The sequence below is a fragment of the Bos mutus genome, chromosome 8 (assembly GCF_027580195.1).
Source record: "Bos mutus isolate GX-2022 chromosome 8, NWIPB_WYAK_1.1, whole genome shotgun sequence".
Taxonomy (NCBI): domain Eukaryota; kingdom Metazoa; phylum Chordata; class Mammalia; order Artiodactyla; family Bovidae; genus Bos; species Bos mutus.
The window spans coordinates 37,004,805-37,017,696 of NC_091624.1; the positions used below are offsets into that span (position 1 = coordinate 37,004,805).

The 12,892-nt window shown below is 50.9% G+C and overlaps 1 protein-coding gene across 7 annotated transcripts in view; it reads left to right on the forward strand.

The window, feature by feature from the left end:
- The window catches only part of MYORG (myogenesis regulating glycosidase), a 37,499-nt gene that overhangs the window by 5,300 nt on the left and 19,307 nt on the right, over nt 1-12,892 (forward strand). The window contains exons 2-7 of one of the 7 annotated variants that reach the window (XM_005903033.2): nt 3,033-3,177; nt 5,321-5,451; nt 6,436-6,511; nt 6,722-6,956; nt 8,106-8,192; nt 9,033-9,655. In XM_005903033.2, the coding sequence (XP_005903095.1) occupies nt 3,033-3,177; nt 5,321-5,451; nt 6,436-6,511; nt 6,722-6,956; nt 8,106-8,192; nt 9,033-9,138 (780 nt within the window). In that variant the 3' untranslated portion in view covers nt 9,139-9,655. Of the gene's footprint in view, nt 1-3,032; nt 3,178-5,320; nt 5,452-6,324; nt 6,512-6,721; nt 6,957-8,105; nt 8,193-9,032; nt 9,656-10,591; nt 10,747-12,892 lie in introns of those variants that run through there. The other 6 variants (XM_070375448.1, XM_070375450.1, XM_070375445.1 and 3 more) reach the window with 6 other exon arrangements.

The following is a 12,892-nucleotide window of genomic DNA, read 5'->3' on the forward strand; positions in this document are numbered from 1 at the left end:
ATCTGGAGCCTACATGCTGCAACTAGAGAAGCCCCCACCCCACAACAAAAGGTCCCGTGTGCTGCAACTAAAACCCAACACACCCAAGTAAATAAATACTTTAAAAATTTGTGGGAGAAGGTAGATTACTCAATGAGACAACTCATTACCCATGTGGATTAAAAATAAAATTGATCCCTAATTAACCCCAAGCACAAGAAGCAGTTCCTGACTAAGACTTAAATATAGCAAGTAAAACTGTATAGCTTTAGAAGAAGTTATATATTATCTCCATTATTTTAGATTATGGGTAGATTTCCTAAGTCACAAAAGCACTACCTAAGAGATTAATAAATTCAATTATATTAAAAGTAAGAACATACGTTCATCAAAAGACACCAAAAAGAAAATGAAGATATAAGCCATAAACTGAGAGATGATATTTGCAACCTGTAACTGACAAAAGAATATGTAGAATGTATAAAGGATTATAATTCTCTGGGTTAAGATTGAGCACATGTTTTGACTCCTTCCTAAAACTCCTCTAAAACGACAATAAGTGGACATTTAAGACATCAGTTCACAAAAATAGTGAAAAAGTGGGACAATGACAACAAAATTTCAGAAGCTGGAAAGTGTGATAGTTAAGTAACTGACAACAGTTCTGAGAAAGCTGAACCCAAAGCTAACAGTGGGAAACACAAGGCATAATTCAATTTAAAACCGCGGAATTTTCAAAAGGTTCAGAAATTAGTAATATTAGGCTTCCTGAAACTGAATATGGGACAGGACCAAGGCTGAAACAATGATTTGAACGCTGTTAAAAAGCAAGTAAAGGGACTCCTCTGGTGGTCCAGTGGTTAAGACTCCATGCTGCAAATGCAGAGTGTACAGGTTTGATCCCTGGCTGGCGGAATTTGGGAACTAGGATCCTGCATAATGCTTGGCTTGAACAAAATAAAAAGAAACAATTAAAACCACTAACTCCCTCCTCTACTCCATGCCATAGGGTGACTACTTGCCCATCTCTGCAAAAGTCAGAAGGCTTATTTTCTGGCAAGGATCTCAGGACTGGGAATTCCAGGCCCAGCTAAGGTCAGGGTACCATACTGAAAACAGGTGAACCTCCATATGCTGAATGCTAAAACCCCCAGCAGCCCTATTTTCCACTAGGTTCTCAAAACACTGGCAGCCAGGTACAACTCTCAAGCCAAAGATTGAAAGAGTTCAGAGAGATCTGATCAACCCAAAAGAAAAGACTTATAGATACTGACAGAGTTTGCAACAAATAGTCTAGCCAGACCAGCCTACAGTGATGCCCACCCACAGCTCAAAGCCTTCAGTAAGTCTTTATAGTCTCCTATTCATGAACAGACAATCAAAGATTATAAATATCTGAGGAAAGCCTCAAAGGGAAACACTGAAGATACCTGTGGGTTCTTTTAAATGACTACGTGTGTATGTGCACGCGCACACGTCTGTGGGTTTGTGAGCATGTCTGAGTGTCTATGGATCCGTGAGGATGTCTGACTGTGTTTGCATAGATGTACATCTGTATGTGTGTCTATGAGTGTATCTGGGTGCACAGATCTATGTGTCTGGATGTGCATGTGTTTGTGTGTGTGTGTAAAACTCAGGGGAGTGCTAAGTCTTGGGGCCCCTTCACCCATATGGAGTATGACTGTGCAGTATCTGCCCACAGAACAAAACCTCAGTTGGCATGCAGGATCCAAGAGGCCCTTCAGCTGAGGGATTTTCAGGGGCCTAGGAGCCCCTGCCTTCTTTCCCTAGGGGAGAAGGCAACGGCACCCCACTCCAGTACTCTTGCCTGGAAAATCCCATGGACAGAGGAGCCTGGTAGGCTACAGTCCATGGGGTCGTGAAGAGTCAGACATGATTGAGCGGCTTCACTTTCACTTTTCACTTTCATGGATTGGAGAAGGAAATGGCAACCCACTCCAGTGTTCTTGCCTGGAGAATCCCAGGGACGGCAGGGCCTGGTGGGCTGCCATCTATGGGGTCACACAGAGTCAGACACGACTGAAGCGACAGCAGCAGCAGCAGCAGCAGGAGTGCTAGGAGCAGCAAGGTCTCACCCCTGGCCAAGAGAAGCCTCTGCTTTTTAGATCACACAGGGGAAGTGTGGTAGCATCACCACCTCAGCACCTTGCTGCCCGCCATGATGAGGAAGTCCTTTCCAGTATTTGACTTTGCTGGGTGTCCCACCTCTGTAACCCAGCTGCCTTTCATCCTGAATGCCTGCAGAGACATGGGCCCACAACTAACCTGGCAATCTACATTTAGCTGAGGAGAAGGGAGCCTCCAAAGGGAGACCTTGATCTGGAATTCGGGGTGAGAGGATAAGATGAGGTGAACCCCAAGATGCAGAGGGACCTAGAGTCTGAACCAAGATCAGGGGAAAAGTCAGGCTAGGAGGAAGAATAGCACAACGTGGATGTCAGGGTCAACCATAATACTGGTGTCAAGATGAGAGCCACAGCAGAATTCACCTCAGGCTGGAGTCAGAGAATGCGATTTTTTTTTTTTTGAGAATTCGATTTTTAAAGTAGATGCCCCTCTGGCCCCATTCTTCTTCTCCTTTAGGGTGCCAGATTCTTCGAGAGTCCTCCCTATCCTAAACACCTGCCTAAGGCAGCCAGCTCCCAGGGCAGCCAACCTGTTCTGAGGCTCCAGGTTCTACCACAGGTCTACTGCTCTGTCGGGGGAGACCCAGATCCTGAGCCCAGGCAGCACACAGTCTGAAAGAAAGAAGACAGAACACCCAGCTCTGCCCTTTAGAAGTCCTAGTCAAGGAAAGGACAGGAATGAGAACATCAGGAAATCACTCTGACTGAGGGCAAATGTCAGGTTCTGAGTCCTTAGATGGAAGAAAGGGTGACTCAAGCAAAGCTGGCCTGGACATCCCTCCAGCATAGGGAAAGGGGTGGAACACCCACCTGGGCTGACCTCAAGAGCTAAATCTAGGTCCAGCAGGATACCAAGACTGGGGTCTCCATGCACCTAGCCATCTCTTCCCCTCTCCCCTTGCCCAGGGCCTGACTCACACTGCACAGCGCCATGTGGATCCTGACGCCCTGCAGAAGATGCTCAAGTGTGCTGTGCAGGACTACAGCTACAAGGGTTCCATACCAAGCCACCCCTACTTCCCTGAGAAATACTGGCTCTGTCCAGAGGAAGGTAGGGCCTCACCACTCATCCATTCAGTGACCCCAACAAAGACCCTACACCTGAACCCAACTTGAATCCTGACCTCCACCCTGGTCCTATCCCCATCTACAACCTGGCTTTCTATTGTTACCTCCCCCATTCTAACTTGAGTCCCAACCATCTGGCCTGACCCTGACCCTGACCCCTGATCCTGGAGGAGGAGATCCAAGCTCTACCTTTTGGGAGTTCCCAGTCTGTGCCAAAGAACTGGAAGAGGCCTTGGTCTTATCCCTAGAGCAAGGGAGGGAGCATTAACCTCCTCCAAACAAATTCCTCCATGTGTATTCTGGGTGCCATCTTTTCCCATCTTCTTGGTGGCCCTGTTCCATCAGTTTCCCCTTCTCTCCTGCATCCCCCTGCCCCCCCACACCTCTCTCCCCTCAATCTGGAAGACTTTTCTAATTTTCCTCTGCCTAAAAATGATCTCTTGCTCCTCCCACTAACAGCCAAGATTCTTGAAAATAAGAGTCACTCCTTATGCCTTATGAGAAATCATCTTTCTCATTTGGTTAGGTGTTTATTATTTGTCTCCCTATACATTCCAAAAGAGCAGAAAGTCTTGTTTTATTTAGAACCGGGCTCCCTCCATCCAGAATAGCATCAGGCTTCCTAAGTATTTGTTGAATGAATTGATTAATGTTCAATTGAAATTGGGAATCTGCATCTCCGACACTTATATTTAATGTTATTAAAATTGATCTTGTATGGTTCCAGTTACCTCATCCATGGGACTCTTCAGTCTTTTCCTTATGAGACCTACCCTGTGCATTTCACTCTGACAACTCTCTACTTTGTGAAACTCCTTCCCTCCATCTGTGAAAGGAAGATGTGAAACCCCACGAGCTTCTCTGATGCCTCAATTTCCTGGGTCTCTTGTCTAATCATTCTGGAAACATAGGGTTTCTCAGGGTGCTGATCTGAGCCTTCTTCTTTCATTTCTCTCCTGAGACCATTTAATTTAACCCACAACTTTAATTACTGACAACTCCAAGTCTTTATTTCCAGCCTTGACCTCTCACCAGAATTCCACTCTCCTTTAGCTGATTATGATCAGATTTACCTAAATGGCCCCAAACACTTCAAACTCAGTGTGTCCAACCCTCCAACCCGGACCCCTCAGTCCCAACACACTGCCCCACATGCACACACACCTGCTCTTCCTCTGTGGCCCCTAGACCTGCGCTCCTAATCTCTCAGGTATGTTCTTTCACTGTTAGTGGGGTGGATCACAGAGGAACTTACAGGACAGACTTAGGTGACTGGGTGGGTGCAGCTTTGGAGGGTTTTTACATGGGGATTTTCATTTATGATAAGTGCCAAAGTTTCTATGTAGAGATTGGATTGTAGGATTTCAAAATGAGGTAGGAAGATCAATAGACTAATAGCAATAATAATCACAATAATAATGATGATAGTATTCTGTGTGCCAGGCATTGTTCTGTGTTTTACATATAATAACTTATTTAAATCTCACAATAACCCTATGGGGTAGATAGTATTATTAGTCCCATATTAAAAGTAAGGAAACAGAGACAAGATGAAATTAACTAGATCAAGGTCACACACAGTTAATATCTGGCAGAGCTGAAATTAGAACCACAGGAGTCTTTCTGCAGAGTCCATTCTATTAACCATGACATTATTGTCTCCTGGCTTAGGCACTGTGGAAATACAGGAGTAAGATCATGGGGGATTGGAGGAAAGAATAGACTCAAGTGATTTTAAGGAGGCAGAGTAAGCAGACTTTGAGCCTGCATGTGGAAGATGAAAGGGAAGATTTGGAAGGAGGCCCATTTCCAGGGTTTCCACGTTGGCTGATTCAGAGAGGTTGGTGCTAGAATGAAAAGTAACCAGCTCAAAGGACACAGACCCCACTCAGAAGCTTGCTTTAGGTGGGATTCAGGCTGCATCTCAGTATCTAAGACAAATGTGGGGCCAGGATGGGCTTTTCTGGCCTAAGGGAGATTAGTGGGAGTCCAGCTTTGTGGTAGGGATCAGAGGAGAGACATTTAGGGGCTCCCCAGATCCTAGGATAGGATAAGGAGTAATCCTAGGGAAAAAAAAAAGAATAAGGAGTAATCCTGTCTTGTATATCTCCACCCCTGTGATAAAGCAGACAGATGCAACCCAAACTACCTGTGTGGCAACCCAAACTACCTGTGCAGTAACCAGTATAACACATGGAGGATGGGACCTTACAACTGCTGGAACAAATGTACCACATACCTTCCCCGGCTGCCTAAGGTACCAACTGTGCCCAGCAAAGATACCTGGGGTCTGGGATGGCACCCCCACCATCTGCCTCCCAAATCACAGGGTCTGACATTTCACCATTAGTTTCTCATCCCTTTCCCACCAAGGTTCCAAGGCCTTTTCCCACTTGTGAGACTAGCTAGGTTTATATTCTCTAGGAAACAAGGGAGCTCAGGAGTGAAGCTGTGCCAGGCCCCTGCATCCCAATCTCTAGGAACTGGGTCTCCAGGGTCCCAATCTCTGGGTAGGCTGTGTGGAGACAGGGGCTGGTGCAAACTCCTTGATGTGCTACCTTCCTGAAGCTTGCCACCTGGCCCCTCTCTAGTGGTCTGGCCAAGGAGTCAGTGATAGGCTGAGTCTACTTGCTCCTCTCTCCTCTCCTTTGTGATGATAACAAGGACAAAAGGAGGCAAAATAAGGCTATCCAGAGACAGACCAGATAGATTCAGGACAGTCTTCCAAGGAGATAGGAAAGAGTCCGGACATGACCTCAGGCATCAAGAAAGAAGGAATATGAGAGGATTGCAGGCTAGAATAGGGGCTCTTAGCTATAGGTTGATGGTTGACCTCAGGTTAACTGAACCCTTCTAAATTAGAACTTCCTCAAGAATCAGAATTTTTCACAAGGTCCCCAAATGATTCTGATGGACAGGCAACAATGCAATATTTAAAAACTCCTTTTAGAGAGACACGGAGACACAGAGACGGCTAGATAAGGAGGGGTCAAATCAAAGGCAAACGCTGAGACAGGGATGGCAGGGACCCAGGTCCAGACCGGGTCCACCTACAGCTCCACTTCCCCCACCTTTCCCAGGGAGGCGGAGTGAACTGCGTTGCCCGGCGACAACCCCAAACACTCAGAGCTTTGGAGAGTAGAAGGCGCGGCCTGGGACTAGTCGGGGTGTTCTGGGAGAACCCACCAAGGGAGGAATTCTTCCGGGTCAGAACTTGAGGTAGCGTTTGTGCCACTTACAGGAAGCCGGGATGGAGACAGTGGTTCGAGGAATGCCCTTGGTGTATCCTCCTAAGCCGGAGCGACTCAATGCCTACGGTAACAGAGGGAGGGAAAGTGGAGGGAGAAGGGTAGACCAGAAGGCCGGAGGGATGGAGACTCGAGATATGGAACAACTGTTGAGGACCCTGAAGAGGCTGTAACCTTATCTCGGCTTGTGTCTCCATCTCTTCCTGTCTCTGACCTCCTCTCTGGCCGTTCCTGTGACTCTGTGTCTGGGTCTCCCGGGCTCGGGGCTCGCGGGCGCAGAGCGCGAGGTAGTGGTGAACATGCTGAACTCGCTGTCACGAAACCAGCCGCTGCCGCAGATCACGCCCCGCTGCGGGTGTGTGGACCCGCTGCCGGGCCGCCTGCCCTTTCAGGGATATGAGAGCGCTTGCTCGGGCCGCCACTATTGTCTGCGTGGGATGGACTACTGTGTCTCCGGGCCACCCTGCACTGAACGCCGCCTGCGGCCTTTATGCACAGAGCTACCTACTGTAAGGTTCGCAGGGCCGCGCTGTCGGCGGGCCCCGCCCCCAAAGCCCAGCCCTACCCCGCCACCTCCCCTGCGGGCTCAGCATCCCGCGCCACTTCTAGTTCTGCTCGGCCTCTGTGCCAGACCCCACTCCGCCTCCAGCCCGCGCGGTCCCCTTACTGGGCGCCTCCCTGTCCCTTCCTCGGGCCTCATGGCCTGAGCAGACTGCTGAGGCGAGAGACCTGCACAAACTGGGCTCAAGGTCCACCTGACTCTTGTTTGTCTTCTGGAGGCTCCGCCGGAGAGCTTCTTGGAGGAACAAACCCCGCGCACCAATTTCATCCCGTTCCCTCGCTCGCAGGCCCTGCCCCCTACCTCCAGGCCGTGGAGACGCAGGTTCTAGCTTGCGGAGAGCCACGTGTCCTCAGAATAGTGTCCCCTATTCCTGGGCCTCGTGGTTGGTACATCGGCAGGGTTATCGTTGGGTTCTAAGAGGGCGAGGAAATGGTGACTGCGTGGGTAACAGAAGGGTCCTGGCCTCCTCGGAGCCCAGCACCACCTCCGGAGATAGACAGCCTCGCGTGTTATTGTGGAGGAAACTGAGGCTCGGGCACTCAGCAAAAGCTCAGATTGCCATCTATTCTCCCTGCACTTGGCTTTAGATAAGGCGGGCTGAGCCTGGGAGAACTCCAACATCCGCGTCTGCCTAGAGAGCTGCGAAAAGGGGGAGAGGGTCCTGAACTCTGTCCCTAACCCTGTGGGGACACCCCGTCCCTCCCCAGGCTGGGAGAGCCTGATATATTGAGCAAAACTGGGTTTTATCACTCACAAGGGTGTGGAAGAAGGAGAAAGTGCTTAAGCCTTTCTCGACAAGCTTATCGCCTTGTCGATAAGCGAGGATCCAGGATCCTCAATGACTGGACCTCCAACCCTCCCCAGAGTACAGCCTTCTCCGTGGCCCAGCCTGGGCGGCAGAAACCAGGCCTTGTGGGGAGAGGGACTTCCAGGTGTCTTCCCGGAGGCAATACTTCGAGGAGATCTTGAAGGGCCAGGAGGCTGGAGGGGAGGATCTCCTAGCCGGAGGACAGACACCTGAAACGCGGCTCAGGGTCTTGGTCTGGGCTGGGGTGTGGAGAGAAATCAAAAGGCCTTCCTGCCCACCGTTTCTTCCTTCAGGAGTGTGTCTCCCTGCGAGCACCGATCCGGAATGCAATGTGCTGTTATAACTCCCCAGCCGTCGTACTACCCCTGTCCGAACCTTAGGTAAGTCTGGCGCACACACATGCAAATTCGCACCCACAAAAGAAGCTGTAACCTTGAGTTGTGGGGCACCCAGGGACTAGCTGGGATAAGAACTGTTCGCTGTAATGCACCGACGGGACGATGACACAAGGGGGCGCTAGTGCCATGGGGAAGTCAAACTGGCAACTAAACGAGAGCCCCAGGAGAGGGCATGGAGATTGGCATTGAAGAGTTACAGGTTGGCAGTGGGGCTTAGAGTCAAGAGATCAGGGTGTTAGGTTCAGGGCTCGAATTAAAGGGTTCAGTTCAGTCGCTCAGTTGTGTCCGACTCTTTGCGACCCCATGGACTGTAGCATGCCAGGCTTCCCTGTCCATCACCAACTTCCAGAGTTTGCTCAAACTCATGTCCATCAATCCGGTGATGCCAGCCAACCATCTCATCCTCTGTCATCCCCTTCTCCTGCCTTCAATCTCGCCCAGCATCAGGGTCTTTTCCAATGAGTCAGTTCTTCCCAAAGTATTGGAGTTTCAGCTTCAGCATCAGTCCTTCCAGTGAATATTCAGGACTGATTTCCTTTAGGATTGGCTGGTTTGATCTCCTTGCAGTCAAGGGACTCTCAAGAGTCTTCTCCAACACCACAGTTCAAAAACATCAATTGATGTTTTTGAATTAAAGGGTAGGAAGTCAATGTTAGGGAGTGGGTATTGGGAATCAAAAATTTAACAGTAGTACCTGAGGTCAAGAGGTCAATGTTGGAGCCTAGGGTCAGTATTAGGGCAAAATGTTGGGATAAGATTAACATTGAGAATTGGAGTCAGATATATGAGGGTCCAAAAGGGCTGACCCATCTCTCCCCACAGATGGGACACAAGTCACTTCAAGAAGACCGGTGGTTCCCAGAGAAACAACTATGTTGTCCACCCTGAATTTGTGTCCGAGACCTATCCTGACTACCACTGCTGGTAGAAGCCGGGGCTGGCCAGGCCAAGGGGGCTGAACAATAAATAAATTCTTCACCCTAAAGGCTGCCTGCAGTGTCCTCACCCAGCAGGGCTGGCATGAGGAGTCAGTCACTCAGGCCTCTGCCACGCCTCGTCAGCGGAGATGCAGTTTCTCAAAGTCATCCTGCACTGAGCCCTCCCCACCCCATCATCTCAGTAGTTCCCATGGGTGGCACTGAGTGCCCTCCTGACACATAACAGTAGCTTATGAGGGGCATGTCCTCCTTTCCATTCCAGAGCCCAAACTAATGGGCCCACCTAGCCACTCAGGAGGTCCCATTCACCTCCCATCCCAGGAGGGCACAACTGACATTTCCCCAATATCCTCCAACCTAGATGTCCCATCACCCCCATATCTCAGTGGACCAGAATCCTCCATCCTGCAGTCAGAGCCATGTCCCTTACTCAATCTCTTAATCTCTGTCCCCAGAGTCTCCATCACAGCCACCCTAAAGTCTATACAGAACCCCTTACTGCCCTCCCTGACCCAAGTCCAAGGGGTGGGTTCCAGAACAATTTTGGAAGATTTCGTGACCAAGAAATCTTGGCCCAACAAGGCCCTGTTTCTCTGTCCCTCAAGAAGCAAGGTTTGGGCTGTTCTGGAGTCTCTAGGGTCTTTGGTATTTTTTCACCCCATTCCTCCTGGGTGCAGGTGTATGCTGGGGCACACCCACCTCCTCACAGCACAGGCACTTATAATGGCTGTCACCAAGGGAAGTGATTGGGGGAAGACTTTGCAAAATACCGAGCAGAATCTGGTCTTCTCAGTCCCTAACCTCAGACATTGCTGGTCTGATCCGGTGGGAACTGATAGGTCAGGCCTCCCGGATGATGGAACAAGGCTACATTCCGTGGGGTCCTTGATTGGATCCAACCTGTATTGAACCGCTGGGATCTTCCCAGAATCCCCCTACCCTTTTTACACATGGGAAAAGAGCTGATGAGAGCGTTATACCAAGACGGCCTCAACCTGCCCAAACTGGAGGAAAAAGAATCCCGAGAGCCAGCTCTGCCCCATTACCCTGAGGCTCGCGCCTTCTCTTACACATCCCAAATTTAGCCTTGGAGGTGTGACAATCCTAACATTCGGCAGCTGCACTTTCCTCCAGAACTACACTTCCCAGCAGGCCCGGGGCAGAGCCCCCCCGCCCCAGCGTGTGGCTGAGCAACAGTTCACCAGGGGCGGGCCTGCAGGCGAGTGGGGCGGGGACTAGGGGGGGCGGGGAAGGGGTGGTGAGCCGGGAAGCACCAGGCAGGCTGGCCTGAGCTGCCCCGAGCTGCCCCGAGCTGGGCAAAGAGCAGAGAGGGGAAGGTAGGGTCTAAGGGGCGTGGCCTCTAGTCCGCGTGACAATGTGGGAGGATGGTCCGACGCCAGCGGCGGAGCTGGACTTCGAGACTAGGCGAGTCCTAATGACCGGGGCGTGGCCGAGCAGCCAGGGGGCGGGGCCTGAGGACGGCCTCAGCAGTCCCCAGCGAGGCAGCGCCCCGAGTCGCACCGTAGCAGCTCAACTTCTGCGAGCTTGGAGGGGATCTGCGGTAGCCTCCCTTCACCCCCACTTCTGGGGTCACTGCCGTGAGTGAGCCCCGCGGGAAGACCTTGGGTGGAGGGTGCTGGGGGAGAGTATTTCCTGCACTTTCTCTCCTACAGATGAGTAGGTGGGGTGAACCTGGACACCTGAGCTCCTTTTGGGGCCGCGGTCACCAGCTGGCGACCTCAGTCTGTCCCTTCGGACATTATAGCTGCAGCATTGGCAGTGGGTGTAGGGTATTCCAGGCTGTAGGCTCAGTCACTCGATACCCCCGGATCCCTTCGCTGCGCAGGACGGGTAGACGGGCCCGGATCGAGTTGCCTTTGACATTTCCACCCCCACCCTACCCCTGGGAATTGTGTTGGACAAACAACTCAACGTGGAATGGCCTCCCCTCAGTTGGGTTGGGCCTGACCCTCCCCGTTAGAGCCAGCTAGAGGCCGGAAGCCAAGACTGAGGTTGACCATCAAGTGGGGAGAGGCTTGGCTAGGGCAAACCCCCACCTACCAGCCTTAGCCTGTGGTTGGCCAGATGGCGGAGGCGGCAGATTACAGGGGTCTCCAGAGCCACCGTTAACACCGGAACCACAGTCCCTGTACCAGATGCCGTTAAAATTGCCACTTCCCACCCCCAAGAAGCCTTTCTGGAGCCAGCAGCAGCACCAGCCCTTGGGAGGACAGGCCTCATCATGCCCACATCCACCCAATGGAAGCCTGTCCCACCCCTTTGGCCACAAAGCTCCTTTCCTCTACTGCATTCAGATAGCCAGTCGTTATCTCCCATTCCTAAAACTTACCCTGTAGGGGTTAAACTGGAATTTTGGACTCAGGAAATCTTGCTACCTGCGTGACTTCAAACAAGTTCCTTTTTCTGTTTGGGCCACTATTTCCTCATCTGTAAAGTGGCACTGCTGCTGTGCCCCCCTGTTCAGCATTATTGTTAGGGTTGGATGCCATGGTGGCATTAAGGAGACCAGCACAGGGCCTGTGGGTTTTTGTCCTTCACCAAAGAACCTCAGAACTGTAGTAAGTAAAGATTCTTAGAACCTAAGTGTTTGAAAAGGCTTTTGAGGACACCTTGGTGGCCTCTCCATGCCTCCAGGGGTCAGTAGATGGGTTGGCTTAATATGAACGTTTTGAGGATGAGCTATCTCTCTTATATTAGATACGGACTCTTTCTCCCTAAATGCCCAGAAGGCACCTTGGTTGTCTTGAATGAATTTTGGCAGCCTGGTCCCCCAAAGCCTGCTTTGGGTCTTGATTAGCTTAAGGGCTTAAGGGTGTCCATGGTGGCTCAGATGGTAAAGAATCTGCCTGCAATGAACCCAGGGTTCGATCCCTGGGTTGGAAAGATCACCTGGAGGCGGGCATGGCAACCCACTCCAGTATTCTTGCCTGGAGAATTCTATGGACAGAGGAGCCTGGTGGGCTACAGTCCATGGGGTCACAAAGAGTCAGACATGACTGAGCGACTAACACTAGCTTAAGGGCATCAGCTAAAGGCTACTGCCTACACTTTTCAGGACTTTTCTAACCTATGCCTACAGGAAGGGAATCCATAGTCAGGTGGGGGAATTTTGAAGGCTAAATCGTGTAGGATGAGAGGAAGGGAGTAAGAGGCTGTTCTAGACCAGCTGGAACTAACCAATTTCGAGAGTTAGGGAAAGGAGCTCAGAGAATAAGGCCCCGAGATAGAACCTTACTGGTAGGGGGTGGGGAGGATATTGTTGGGAGCTGTATATGGACATCTGGGATCAAACTTCTGATTTGCACCTGGCATTCTTGATAATGTCTTTGGGGGAGGGGGGGAGGTGAGAACCCTGAGCAGTTCTGGAAAGTCTTTGGAAGTCTCTGGGGACTTGGAAACAGACACTGGCATCTGGGAGGAGTCTAATTACTGTTTGTCAGTCTCCTCTTTCCTCCCCACCGCCCCCCTAACCTCCAGCTGGAGCAGGTGGGCAGCTGGCGGGCTGGCAGTGTATATATCTGTGTATGCACCTGGTTGGTGCTATTTCTTTGTTGGACTCTGCCCTGAGGGCTGGGACAAGGGTCAGTAGCCTTGAACAGCAGGTTGGGACACACCTCCACCCAAGTTTGTGTCTCTCTGCAGTCATATCTGAGTTTTTAGCATACAGTATGCATAAGTGTATGTGTGCAGTAGTGGGTGTTTGACTGCCAGAGAGCTGGGGGT